Consider the following 14,856-nt stretch of genomic DNA (forward strand, 5'->3'; position numbering starts at 1 on the left):
GTGCTATTTTTACCTCCAATTTACAGATGAGGAAACTGAGGCAAACAGAGATTGACTTGTCCAGGGTCACACAGCTAGTAAGAGTCTCAGGTCAAACTTGAATTCAAGTCTTCCTGACTCCAGATCCAGCACTCTATCTACTATGCCATTTAGCTTATATCAGCTTTGCAAGATAGTTGCTATTATCCCCATTTTATAGTTGAGGCAGATAGAGATTAAGTGAGATGCCCAGAGTCACATAGCTAATGTGTATGAAGCAAGATCCTCTGGATCCTTTTCTCCAAATTCCATCTGCTTTATTTCTCAATTCTCCCCTTGGCCCCACTCCCATCTGCCCTTTCATGGAGGGAAAAGTTATTACTGGGAAAGGATTGAGAACATCATGGTACAAGGACTCTGCCTCAAACCAGAAGAGATTTGAATGATCATCAGAAAAGACCAAGAGCTATTCCAATGAATATCTCTATCTCTAGGTACCATTTGGAAAAGGCTCAGATACAAATCAAATCAAATTTTTGGCACTGATCTAATCACGTCATCTACCTTCCCCCTTTCTCAATAAATTCTAGTGACTCCCTATTATCTCTAGGATTAAATACAAAATCCTCTTTTTTGGAGTTCCAAACCCTTCATAACCTAGCCCTTCCTATCTTCCCAGTTTTCTTTTCTCCTTTTCCCCAGTGACACTGGTTGTTCCACAATAAGACATTCCATCTCTTGGTTCTGGGCATTTTCACTCTGTACCCCATTTCTGGAATACTTTTCCTCCTCCACTGACTTTTGCTTATACCCAAGCTTTAGGAAACATATTTTAAGCACCATCCTGAACTACTCCTATCCTCCCTCCCCGCCTTGTATGATTAGTCCCTTCTCACCTGCATTTTGGCCCACTAGGCAGGTGTTCACACAGGCCTCCATGTTTGCAGTAGCCCTCATCACAGGGAGAGACACAGGAGAAGCCGGTTTTGTCATCATAGACAAGGTGGTAACCAGGGTAGCTGCCATTACAGTGGAAGTATTTTTTCAGCTCATCCACATTAACTATTAGAGAAAACAGAAATCCAGGGCTGAGAGAACATACTTTCTCATCCTCTTCTAAAACCAGAATGTACCAGAAGAGTCTAGAGATGGAGGCTAGAGACACCTGAATCTTCTGGTGGCCCAGTTGCCCAAAGGAAATGGTAGCTGTTACTATGGTTAAAATGGTCACTCTTGGGTTCTTTGAGCAGTTGCAGACAATGGGGTGAAAATTCTTCCTACTTCATTGGATTCTTCATTCATTCTTATTGGACCATGAAATCTCAAGAAGCAATTTAATCCAAAGCTCTCATTTTGTAGACCCCAGGGCCCCAAAAGAAGAAAGATATGAGCATGGCCACACAACAAGATGGTGACAGAGATGGACCCAGAACCTAGGTTTTCCGACTCTCAGTCCAATGTTCTTTCTATTACACCAACTGTCTTACTTGACTTTCACTCAAAGGTAAACTTTTAAGTGTGATGGAAAAATCTCGCTAACTTCCCATTTGGTTACACCTAGCTCTCCGTTGTATCTATGGTTTCCAACTCAGCATGGCTTTAATAGTCATCAATACCATAGTTGCTAGATGAGAATCTCACTCCAGAAAGGTATTCTGTGTGTCACAAACTATTCATTGTTTTGGGGAATATGAGTAAGCCCTGGCTAACACTGATTCAACAAACATTATTTTAAAATAGTGTCTAATACTTTTTAACCAAAAGGTGCTGTGATGTTGGTTGGCCAAATTATATTTATAATATTTGTATATTATTGTTATGGAATTAGTGAGCTGATATTTCATGTAACAATGGTTTTTGTTTTTTTTTTGTAGGTGTCAATGAACAATGTTGGGCAAGGTCATCTCTTATAAGTGGATAAAGAGAATGGTACCCAAATGCAGGGTACATTATTAACATTAATACTTTTTTCTTTCATACTCTCTTTCAACCCCCTTCCGCTATAGTTCAGAATGACTCACCTGATTTAACACTGATGATATCCTTCCTTGAAACAGGGGAAAAAGTAACATTTTTCCTTGGATTCGAAATCCCTGAGGGTGGATCCCATCTCCAGAAGAGCTGTAGGATTGCTTCTTCCAGCCTATTATTCAGAAAGTCAATCACAGAGCCAACAGGAAGGTACTGGAATTCCGCAGTCACATTCCACTTCTGACCTGGACCGGTGGTATTGCTGTGAAACAGGGATACCATATTATTCTTGGTTGGTGGGGTTGGGAGCCATGGAATGGTGATCAGCAAGAGGATGGACAGACAATAAGATCATAGATCTAGAGTTGGAAGGAACCATTCTAGTTCAAGTCCCTTATTTCACAGATGCAGAAAAGAAGGTAATTGACTTGCTCAAGGTCACAAAGAGAGTAAGTTATTAGGGGCAGGATTTGAACCTAGGCTCTTTTCCCAAATCTAAATCTCTACTGTTTTCTAAAGCCCAAGGCTGTCTGAAGGAGTGGAAAAGAGGGAATCCCAGAGAAAGGAAAAAGGAGTGGGGAGAGGAAAGCATTAGAACCCTTAGTTATGGGCAGAGGAATGAAGTTTCCACCTACATTTTTTTAATCTGACTGTTCTTCAGAAAAGCATGAACTTCTAGGGACTCCAGCATATTAGTGACCTGGGATCAAAGTAGACAGACAGTGGGCATCAACAAAAGAAAATTGTTCCCTCCCACTTTCCCTCTGCTCCCAAGTTTTCCTTCCCTTTGCATTCCTCTCCCCCCTTCTCCCCACCACCCCCTCCCATGTATCCACACACATGTTGTAACACAGAGGAGAAATTAGACTACTGAACCAGCTACTCCCCTGATTCTAGGCCAATGACTGAACATATGATCATAGATTTAGGGCTGGAGGGTCTTAGAGATAATTTGGTCCAGTACTCTTATTTTACAGATGAGAAAAACTGAGGCTTAGACAGATGAAATGATTTGCCAAAGGTCATAGGGTAGAGAATAACAGAAGCAGGATTTTAACTTAAAACTTCAGATTTCAAATTCTATGCTCTTTCCACTAAATAATGCTATCTTACTGTGAATCATAGGATTTTAGAGTTTGGAGGGAGTTTAGACATCATAATCAATTTAAAATTTAAAGGAACTTCCCCAAGAAGTCCTCTAGTCTAACACCCTCATTCTATAGATGAAGAAACTGAGGCCCACAGAAATTATAATTTGCCCCAAATCATATAGTTAATAGAGCTGGGATTTGAACTCAGGTCCTTAAACTTTTTGAATAAATATGGTTTAGGAAGGATTAGGTTATGAAGGGCTTGGAATTCCAAAAAGAGAATTTTGTATTAATTACTTAAAACTTTAGACACAGGAGGTACATGATAATTTTTTTAAGAAGCTTTACCTTCTAGGGGCACCTAGGTGGCTCAGTGTTTTGAGAGCCAGATCTAGAGACAGGTAGGTCCTAGGTTCCAATCTGACCTTAGATATTTCCTAGCTGTGTGACCCTGGGCAAGTCAACCACCACTGCCTAGCCTATAGCACTCTTCTACCTTGGGACTAATACACCATATTGATTCTAAGATAGAAAGAAAAGGTTTTCAAAATAAATAAATAAATGTTTGTTGACTGATTGACCGCTTCTATCCCTTATTCATACACATATATCCATGTGTAGACATAGTCCACAAGGTTGACATTATAAAGAGCAGGGGCACTTTAAGCTTTTATCACTTAAAACTGCACTAAGACTTTAGGATAATATATGTGTATTATGTATAGTTTCTACACATATTCACGTACATGAAATATTTTATCCTGTGAATATAGAATCACAATGTGATTAGCCACCTTTCTACTATTGAACATTGGCGTGATTTTCAAACTTATTTATTTTTGGTCCAGAATGGTGATTTCATTAGTATAGGGAACCTACTGGTATGGAAAGTGCTTTCACCATCATAGGTCAATAACTCACCTGTAACTTAATAGTTTAGGGCACTCTGAGGTTAAGTGACTTAGCTACACTCATTCAGGTGATATACGTCACAAGGAGTACTTGAACACAGGACGTTAGGGCTCAAGGTCAGCTCTCTTTGTCTAGTAGGTCAATTAGTTGTCATCATCATCAGCTGTTTTTACAGAATATTTTAAGGTTTACAAAGAACTTTGCGTATATTGTCTTATTTGATCCTTAAAATGTTTCTATGAGGTAGGTGTTATTTTTATCCCCATTTTACAGATAAGAAAACTTGAAGCTGAAAGGAGTTAAGGGGCTTGCAGGGTCACCCAGCTGATGTGTCTGGTGCAAATCTTCCTGTCTTGAATGAAGTCTAACTTTCTAGCACAGGGTTTTAGAGTTGCCCAGGGACACACAGAAAAGTGTCTGAGTTTGAACTAATGAAGAGAATTAGAAAAATATTTTAAAACAAGTTTACTGAGCCCAGATCAAGAAGCTCTGCTCCATACCAGGAGCCAATCCAACTCCTATTTCAATTTTTTCTTTAGGGTATAGTAGTATAACTGATTCAATGGATTCCCTAATTCTTCCCATTATTTTCCTTTTCCTTTCTCTTGAGCTTTGAGCTATCATTTACAGAGCCCAAAGAGTCCCTTTCAGGAGGAAGGGGCTAGAGTGACTCAACAGACCCTAACTTTCTAGTATGGCATTTTAGAGTTGACAGGAAGTTCAAAGATCATCTAGTTCAACCCTTTTATTTTATAGAAAAAGAAACTGAGGCTAGGAGAGGGGAACTGACTTGTGCAAGGTAACATAGTTACCGAATTGGGATTTGAACTCATCTTTTCCAATAGTAAATCTACTTTTCTTTCTCTTATTCTAAACTTCCCATGAATGAATTCATCCTTCCAACCTGTGACTCTTAGCTCCATCACTAGGTTTCCCCAATTCATTTCTGCAGCCCCTAAGGCAAAGGAAGAGTCAACATTCTCTGTACAGGGAGCCATGTAGACTGATAGCTCAAAAGATGTGTTTTCCAAGTGTGTTTTCTGCTCTGTCCACCCTTGACCAGAGCCTGGGTACATAGTACTAACCGTGGCATTGACATCTTCTGAAAGAGCCTTTTCATCTTCGCTGAGCAAGAGCTGGATGATTCTCAGAGGAACGCCTGGAGACAGGAGAAAGAATTTCCTAATTCCCCCTACTCAATAAACTCCCATAGCTCCCTCATAACCAAATCACCTCATAACTTGTTCTCTCCTTTTAATCTTCTTATGCCTTATATGCCACCTAAAAGCTCTACAATCAGTAATACTATCCTCTTTGCTATTCCTTGAACAAGATATTCCATTTCTCAACTCAGGGTACCAGTCCAAATTTTAGTTATCCCTGTCTTGGAATGCTCTCTCTCTCTTCCTCTCCAACTGATTTCTCTTGCTTCCTTCAAGTCCCAGCTAAAATCCCACCTTCTATAGGAAACCTTTCCAACCCCTTTTATTTCTAGTGCTTTCCCTCTGTTAACCACTACCAGTTTGGGCTATCTATGGTTATTCTTTGTACAGAGGTGTTTGCATGTTATCCTCCCCATAGCTTCTCAAGATAGGGACTACCTTTTGTCTTTCTTTGTATCCCCAGCACCCAGCTTAGTGCCTGACAGATGGCAGGCACTTAATGTATGTTATTCAGCATATATGACTCTTTTTGATCCCTTTTGGTTTTGTTTTTTTCCTTTTTTGCAAAGATACTTCCAAGGATTTTTTGTCATTTCCTTCTCTGACTCATTTTACAGATGAGGAAACTTAGAAAATCAGGGTTAAGTGATTTGTTCAGGGTCATATAGCTACTGTCTGAAGCTAGAATTGAATTCAGATCTTTCTAACTAATGTAGAATCAACCAAGAAGTTTACCAAAGTCTTATACTACAAAAGGAAGAAATGAGAACTAGAGAGGGGTAGATGACTTTTCTAGTCACCCACGTCACTGGTGAAATGAATTCTTTCAATTTCCATTCTAGGATTCTTTCCTTTAGATAAATGCCTCTCAACTCTAATCTTGTTGCTACTTTGAGAGTGTCCATGATTTCTTCTAATTTAGATCTCTCTCTCTCTTTCTCAAAAAAAAAAGTGTTTAGCTCATAAAAACCACTAACCCCAAACAGTTATTCAGCAGTTCTAGGTTCCCTTTACCAGTATCACAGCCAATTTTTGAATCATATAACATTAAAGCACGAAAGATTAGATTAGAGATCATCTAATTCAACTCCCCACACTCCCATTTGACAGATGAGTCAGATGAGGATGAGGAAAGTGAAATGACTTGGTCAAGATCACACTTGCTAATTAGAAGTAGAATTCCTGACTCTAAAATCTAGAGCTCTTTCCACTATAACAACATAGTCTTTCTTAAAGGGCCAGAGGAAGGGAGAACAAAAGGGAAACTCTAGAAGACTGAGAAAGTCAACTCAGCCAGTAGAATTACAACTAGAAATTTTGGCTATCAGAAGCAGTACCAAATGGATTCTCAAATTTTTGCAATTTATCTTATGAAAATAATATAAGAAGTAATTAAGACAAATTCAGTTGAGTAGATGGGGAAGAAGTTACTAATGTGTCCATATGGTAATTTCCTTTTTAATTATTTATTTATCTGAAAAATAAATTCCATTAATTAATTAATTAGGAGTATTTTCCCATGGTTCCATGATTCATATTCTTTCTCTCCCCTCCCATAGCCAATGAGCAATTCCACTGGGTTTTACACGTATCATTGATCCAGACTTATTTCCATATTATTACTATTTGCAATAGAGTGATCCTTTTAAATTATTCATGCTAACTAGATGTTAAATTCAGAGCTTTCAATATTTAGATGTAATTGCTGTTAAAACTGCCCAATCTTTCAAACCCATTATTTAAATGATTTTTGTACCTGCTAAATTTCAGTGGTATGGTGGGAAAGCTCTGATTGTCTGGTTCTAGTTCTATCCCTGGACACTGTGCATAAGTTCACCTCTAACAGAACTATATTTGGAGTCTGGAGACTCCCTTTCCATGCTACTAGAGTCAGGATACTTCCTTCCCACACCTGATGACCATATTTGAGTGCTACAAGGTCCCGGTCATACCTGCAAGCACGGTTGGTAAAAAGGGGTTCCCAGCTATGAAGCAGCGGTCATCGACAAAAGGTGGGGGACAGATACAGCTGAATTCGCAGGTGGAGGACACAAGGCATTTTCCATTGTTGAAGCAATGGCCCTGGGGGCACTCTAAGACGTCACAGCCTGCAAAGGGACAAGGAGAATCACCAGGGAGAGAAGCAGTGGTGGAGTCCTGGGCAATAGTGATAACTGATGTTTAGGTTATATTTTAAATATAGAAAACAGGCAAACATGCCCTGCAAAGAGAGGAATAGAGGACTGATCATGCCTACATTTCTCTCTTTATTAGGGTTTTTAAAATGCTCCTGATATCTATTCGAAGGGAGAGTTTCCCTTTTCCCCTGCCCCTTATTCCCAACAATGTGCTCCATATTAGACCTATGATTTTTCTCGTTGGCTTGTCCTAGTCTTGCTTATACAGAGGGAGAGAGTAGGCTGTCAGAACCCTTGACACCAGAAAAGGGCCCCAGATTGGAAGGGAAGAAGAGAAGATGGAGAGTATTCTGCCCATGCCGTCCCTCTCTTCTCCACTCCCTCCTTTGTTTGGGATCCTCAGTAGTCTGTTGAATTTGGGGAAAACTGGACTGGATTTGTCATAGATTCACTGCAGTTTCACCATGGCTCAGCCTCTGAGGACAAAGCATAGAGCTCTGTTCTCCCTAGGATCTTTCCTATCCACTATATGAAGTCCAGGGGAAGCCCTTTTTTATCTAGTCTTACCTCAAATCCAGGTTCAGTTTTTCCTTCATCCCTTGTCCCAACACCTTCACTCCATCCTCCTGTTATACATCTTCTCCCCTTTGCCAATTTCTCCCATTCCTGGTTGATGGCTACCCCTGGTTTCCTCCACCCAAACTTGGCACAATTCTTTCCCTCCATCTCTGCTCCATTCTCCCCACTTCTGTTAATTCACCCCATTACCGTCCTGTCCTATATGTTCCTCCTTCAACATCACAGACTCAGAGCTAGAAGGAGCCCCAGAAGCCACCTAGTCCAATCCACTTATTTTACAGATATGGAAACTGGAGGTTGACATTTAGTCAAGCTCATATGTATAATAAGTGTTAGATTTGAACTCAGACCCTCTGATTCCAGGTCCAGAAGCAGTCAATCTCATTCCCACATTTCAATCCTGCTTCCATTAACCTTTGAGTCCAATACTCACTTGCACAGTGTCTCCCATCTCCTCTCATGTTCTGAGGGCAGGGTCCACATCCTGTTATAGGATCACAGGAGACCCCAGGATAACACAGTTCAACACAGAGGTCAACTTGACGGTCACAGAATTGGCCAGAGATTTCACTGTTACATCGGCAAGCTGCCACCTGGAACAGGGTGATGTTGGGATATTATTGATCTCATTGTATTTCCACATTCTCTCCCCAACCTCCACAGCCAGCAGCCTCCTGATGTCCCATGGGACGAAAATCACCTCAAGGGATGAGTTGAGTATCCTGCTGCCATTACTGTAGTTACACTGGTCCTCATTTGAGCAGTTGCAGACCACAGTCTGGGGCTTCAGCATAGAATATACGCCTTCCGTACTTCTCACCAGGATTTCAAGGTTAAAAGGTTTCAAGGATTGTGGCGTCCATGTCAGTGTTCCATTTTCTGCCCCAAAATGAGAGAGATCACTGAAGCTGGAGTGGACCAGGGAACTGAGTTTCTGGACACATCTGTCTCAGTTCCTGACGTATCCCAAGAGTGGCTTTCATGGGATCTGGCTACCTGACTTTTGGTTCTGTTATTTCCTACTTTCCTCCTCTCAGACTCCCTCACGTGTGGCCATGCTTTTTCAGGTGTGGTAAGGCCCTTGAGCAAACCCCACTTCTCTAGAGTGGCTTAGGTCCATCTCCACGCTGGCAGTAGTTTTAGGCAAACTTCTCCCTTTCCTTTCTCTCCTCCCCAGAAAAAACTCAATGGACACTCCTTCCTAGATCAAATAAGAAGCCACAACATCACAGGTTAGGTGGTTTCTTACTGGAAGAAAGACCCAAGTTATGGTACCATCCATGGGGCAAAGTGGAAAATTTCTCCACAGTTACATTGATTAGCATAATATCCAAAAGAGCCTTTGTTCTCCTTATAGAGAGGAGGTGATGGACACCAGGTGCAGCAGCATACATTTTGGAAATGGCTTCTTTGTGGATTCATTTTGGTTGATTACGTTTATTGGTCACAAAAGTTTTTTTCTTCAAAAAAATTAGCTTTTGTTACCACCACCTCCTAATTTCTTATCTTGGGTCCTCTTCTAGGCCCTTTTAGATAGGGTTTCCTATCAACAACTTCACATTTACTCTCTCTCTCTCTCTCTCTCTCTCTCTCCACTAACCACACACACACATCTATGTATATATAAGTATGCATATCAGCCTATATATGTGTGTAATTATACATATATACCAACATAATCACTAGCTATATTTAAGCTCTACATGTTTTAATTAAAATATAAATACTTACAAATATATTTTTATAAGCAGATACATCTATATTAATAAATTTGATAAATAAACATTTTATAAGCAGATAAATATATTTTAAAAATACATGTTTCATAAGCACATAAATATATATGAATATGGATTTTAATTTTTTATGAATATGTTTTAAAATTGGCTCTGACTTTTCTTTCCAAGAACAGTGAGCCCAGTCATCTTTCATTACCTGTTAAATTGATATTAGGATAGGTTTGGCCAAGGATAAAGATGGCTTTTGCATTGTCGCTTCGATATGTCACTCTCTGGGTCTTCCCCATGTAGGCATGGATGGCGGTGTCACCATAAAGGGAGGGTGGGAACTGGTCTAAAATATAAAGAGAAAGCATCGAGCTCCCAAAACATTGCTCTGCCATCATCCCCTCATCTCTGATCCTTCTTTCAGCTGTCCTAGGGCTTGCCTTAGACAGTCCTTAGTGTCATGACCCACTGCAGGAAGCAAAAGGATCCCTAGCCAGTGTATGAACGTGAATTATGGCTATTCCACCTGACCAAAACTTCATCCTCTTTGCCTTTCTTTCTGGTTCTTTCTCTGCAGAAATAGTTTATTACCAGTTTTTACCTATTGAAATAACAATACTGGTCACTGTCCAAGGTGAGTTAGAAGATGCTGTCTCTATCCTCAAGAGCTTTAACCCTGTGAGTGACAAAATGAACATGGATGGATGGTCAAGAAGAACAGCACAGAGGCAGGTGAGAAGTCTAGATGGCACCAAGGCTAGAGCTCTGGACATGGAACCAGTAAGAACTGAGTTCAAGTTTGACTTCAGATACTTATTAGCTATGTGACCCTGGGCAAGTCATGTAGTAGGCAGGACCCTGGACTTGGAATGAGGAAAACCTGAGGTTCAAATATGGGCAGAGTAATGAAGCTGTCCAGTACTTTCTTCACAATCTGGCTCCCATCTACCTTTCTAGACTTATTCTGTTCTTTTCTTTAATACCCTTTCTGCCCCAGACAAACTGCCTTCCTACCTGTTCCCTGGAGCCATTCCAATTTTGTTTCCCTAAACCTTTGCTTAGGTGACCTTCCCTGTGTCTAGAAAGAAGCCCTGGATCATTTCCATCTCTTGGAATCCCTTGCTTTTTTCAAAGTACAGCTCAGGGCCGCTCCCTACATGAAATCTTTCCTTTTCAAAGGACCTGTATGGGCTAATTGTTAGCCAGGAAAGAGTAACCACATAGATAAAGGCATCACTATAAAGCATTAATGTCTTAGAGCAAGAAGAGTCAAAATTGCCCATCTTTTCTGTCCTAAGGCGGAGGGATTGGGGCAAACTCTCCCACAAGGGACTAACAAGGAGGAACACTTCAGGGTGTTTTGTCTGACAACTGCTGAAGGGTGGGAGCTGGCTGGTCCTGGCCCTACTCATGCCTGTCAGTTATATATAATTAGTGTGAAATCTGTAGGGACTACTTTTAAGAATTTTGCACTCCACCACGATTAATATCTTCAAAAGGATTAGCCTTACTTGGAGAAAAAAAATCAGTTAGTGACTTAGATTTTTGATACTATAAAACTTGAGAGTTCAAAATTGCTATATAACAGGCTATATATTATACAAAGAAAAATAGCTTTCAAATTTTTAAAAAGGATAGGTTAGTCTTCTGATTTAGTGCTGTTATAAATACATTGTATATAAATCTATAAATAAGTGTCTCATAGAGTAGGAAGGAAGCAGTAAAGAAATTTAAGCTACTGGACTGAGGGGCTTGCAATAACATCATGGGATAGGAAACAATTATTGGCCAAGACTTTCATAAAACAAGCAACTATGGCAGGAAGGAGAGCTACAGCAGGATTATCTGAAACATCTCGCCCCACATAGGCTATTTATAAGTCACCCAGCTCTATTTTCTTATTTGACCTCTCCTAGATGTCAAATGGCAGAACCCATATTAACCAGGGCTTCTTTCTAGACACAGGGAAGGTCACCTAAGCAAAGGTTTAGGGAAACAAAATTGGAATGGCTCCAGGGAACAGGTAGGAAGGCAGTTTGTCTGGGGCAGAAAGGGTATTAAAGAAAAGAACATATTAAGAGTTGGTTTGTAAATCTAAGGCAAAGAATCATAATACTCTAAATGAACCCTACTGCAGAGAGGAAGGAAATAAGTCTCTGATTTGCCACTACTGTGATTAAAAGAAAAAAAAGGCATACAGCACAAAGATGTTTTTAGAAAAGAAAAGAGAAAAGAAAAGAAAGGCAGCTCTAAACCAAGGCAAGTTTGATGGCTCTAGGCACCTATCACCTATTAAAAAGAACAAGGAAAACCCAAGGAAAGCAGTGATAATAGAAGAATGATACAAATAGGGGCAACAGTAAGAATTCTGGGAATGAAGAAAAAATAAGGGAGACAAAATTGAAGGAGATCATCAAACTCAGTTTTTTATCCAAAAGGAACTACTGTCAAAGCTACCTGTTTGGTATATGTCTCTACTTTTGATTTATATTTCTTCTTTTTCCCTAAAAAGGACACAGAGAAAGTAATGGCAGAAGAGTCTGAAAATAGCAGAGGCAGCATAAAACTTAAAGGAAATAAAGGGGATATTCTAATCTAATCCATTATTTGTACTTTGTACCAGCTTGCTTTATTTATCTGTGTTTTACTCATTAGTCCTAGCTCATGCCTTGGTCTGATCAACCAAAAGGGAAAAAGATGGAAAAAACTTTTTTAAATTGCAGGAATAATAATAATAAGAATATCTGTTTATTCCTACACATATCCTCTTTTTCAATGATGGCCACACTGAAAAGGACCAAAGATAAAGGACAGACATTAAGTTAATGAGAAACTAATTATATGGCAAAAGGAAATATTTTAATTTCTCAATTAGATTTTCTTAATTGTGTTTGTTTTAAAATGAGTGCATATGTTTGCTTTTGAAAGTAATGAATAAATTTATAAATTTAATTAGATATTATTTGAACCATTTTACTTAATACTGACATAAAAAATAAAAGTGTGTTATTCTCTAACCTACTCTTCTACAAAAATAATACTATTGTGATCATTTGGACTCTATTTTGTATATTCAAGCAAATCAGAAGTAAATGAATGATGAAAGGTTAATTGAAATGCAAAATCTATTAACAAAGTACTACTATAACACTTAAAGAGTCTTTATATTTTTAAACATCTCAGTGAATTAAGGTATGTGAGAGTTTTTAAAATAATGCCCAAATTGATCCCCTGTTAAAATCTTGTCTGACTGGAACAACCTCCAGGAAGTGATGCAGAGCGAAAGGAGCAGAACCAGGAAAACATTATATACAGAGACTGATACACTGTGGTACAATCGAAGGTGATGGACTTCTCCATTAGTATCAATGCAATTTCCCTGAACAATCTGCAGGGATCTAAAAAAAAAATACTACCCACAAGCAGAGGATAAACTGTGGGAGTAAAAACACCAATGAAAAGCAACTGCTTGACTACAGGGTTGGAGGAGATAAGACTGAGGAGAGACCCTAAATGAACACTATAATGCAAATTCCAACAACAGGGAAATGGGTTCGAGTCAAGAACACATGTGATAACCAGTGGAATCATGGGAGGCTATGGGAGAGGGAAAGGAGGGGGGGGGGGGGGAGGAAAAGAAAATAATCTTTGTTTCCAGTGAATAATGTATGAAAACGACCAAATCAAATGTTTAAAAAAAAAATCTTGTTTGAGTTAAATAATTTTTTTTTTTTAGAAATTTAGACTGAAATCACTCTTCTTTTTCAAGGTACTGAATAAGAACTAAATATTTTTATAGAAACTTTGCTTTGAAAACTCATCTCTTGTTATCTTTTAACTGAGAAAAATAATAATTGTATCTTTACTATAGTCTGGGAAGTTTAAAACTTCCTTGAAATGCTAAATCTTAAGAGCTTGCCAGATCCTGCTTGCAAAGTTGTGAAATTCTGAGACCTGACAATTGGAGGAACTCTACCTTTCCCAGTTACAGTAAAAGGTTTTGTGATTTAAAATTAAAAGTTCACATGTGGAATTTTTATTTTGCCTCCTTAAAGATTTGTTAATAGCAGTCTTAAAAATTCTCTAATAATTCTCTCTTAAAATAGCCTTTTACTTACCTCTAACGACCTTTAATCAATACCATAATGCTTGTTTTTTCCTCCCTCCCCCTCCCCCTCCATCCTGTAGCCAATGAGCAATTCCATTGGGTTTTACAAGTGTCAAGCACTGGATATTTCCAAAAGAAAGCTTTGATCACTATACTTGGCCTCTCAGACTTTAGCAAGCTTTCCAGTCTAAGGACATCATTTTGTCTTGTTCATCACCCCTGGTCAAGACCCCATTCAGAACCCTGGCCAGAACATCTTGCTCTGATCTTATTTAACCTTTGGCTATTGGGTTAAACAGTGCTGAGTCACTGTCTATTCTAATAAAATCTATAAAACTCAAGACTCAGGGTCTCAAACAAAGCCCCTTTGGCTTGTGTGCCTTGTATGCTCATGATAAAAAGTCAGATTTTGGCTCAGAAATTTGGCTTAGTTCTTTTATTTTTACAGACATTACTAGAGACATGACTTGCCAGAGTCAAGTCAAATTTATTGTTATTTTCAGTGGTCCAATTCTTCATGACTCCTGTGGAGTTTTCTTGGCAATGGTACTGGAATGGTTTGCCATTTTCTTCTCCAGCTTATTTTACATGCAAGAAAACTGAGGCAAACAGGATTAAGTGACCTGCCCAAGGTCACACACCTAGGAAGTATTTGAGGACAGATTTAAATTCAGAAAGATGAGTCTTCCTGACTCCAGGGCAGGTACTCTATCCACTTTGTCACCAAATTGGCCTTGAAAAGGGGTAATGGGGTGGAGAAGTCTAAAGGAGTAGAGCTGGGAGAAGAATAAAGGAGAGAATAATAATTTCAGAGATCATGGTTGAATGGGTTAGGGGTAAGATTCTAGTTTCTGTTGTTGATTTGGCAGAGTGAAGGAGCAGAGACCTTCTTTCCCCCTGTTTCATATATTTAGAAAAATGAAAAGGATGACTCTCCATGGAGCATATTCGATGCTGCTTTCTTCTGTAAACTCATTTCTGGCAAACATTGTTTCATGGAGGGCAGGGATGTTTCTCAGCTCTTATAATAGGTATTTAATAAATATTCATTTAATTTGTAATTTAACACGGTGGATATGATAGTAGATACTTAGGGAATACTTTTTTTTTGTAGAAATAAACCTTTAATTGGGCAAGAAATAGGGAATAAAGAATTTCCCTTGCAGCAAGAATTTGCTCATCTAGGGT

At 39.1% G+C, this 14,856-nt stretch overlaps 1 protein-coding gene across 1 annotated transcript in view; it reads right to left on the minus strand.

Annotated features, from left to right (window-relative positions):
* MUC4 (mucin 4, cell surface associated) overlaps positions 1 to 14,856 on the minus strand; it is a 110,525-nt gene that overhangs the window by 842 nt on the left and 94,827 nt on the right. Inside the window, exons 16-23 of the mRNA XM_056826089.1 lie at positions 9,769 to 9,906; positions 8,534 to 8,712; positions 8,267 to 8,426; positions 7,069 to 7,224; positions 5,039 to 5,112; positions 2,586 to 2,650; positions 2,001 to 2,212; positions 876 to 1,041 (exon numbers count right to left, since the gene is read on the minus strand). Coding sequence (XP_056682067.1) covers positions 876 to 1,041; positions 2,001 to 2,212; positions 2,586 to 2,650; positions 5,039 to 5,112; positions 7,069 to 7,224; positions 8,267 to 8,426; positions 8,534 to 8,712; positions 9,769 to 9,906 — 1,150 coding nt within the window. The remainder of the gene's footprint in view (positions 1 to 875; positions 1,042 to 2,000; positions 2,213 to 2,585; positions 2,651 to 5,038; positions 5,113 to 7,068; positions 7,225 to 8,266; positions 8,427 to 8,533; positions 8,713 to 9,768; positions 9,907 to 14,856) is intronic.

This window comes from Monodelphis domestica, chromosome 4, assembly GCF_027887165.1.
Source record: "Monodelphis domestica isolate mMonDom1 chromosome 4, mMonDom1.pri, whole genome shotgun sequence".
Lineage (NCBI taxonomy): Eukaryota > Metazoa > Chordata > Mammalia > Didelphimorphia > Didelphidae > Monodelphis > Monodelphis domestica.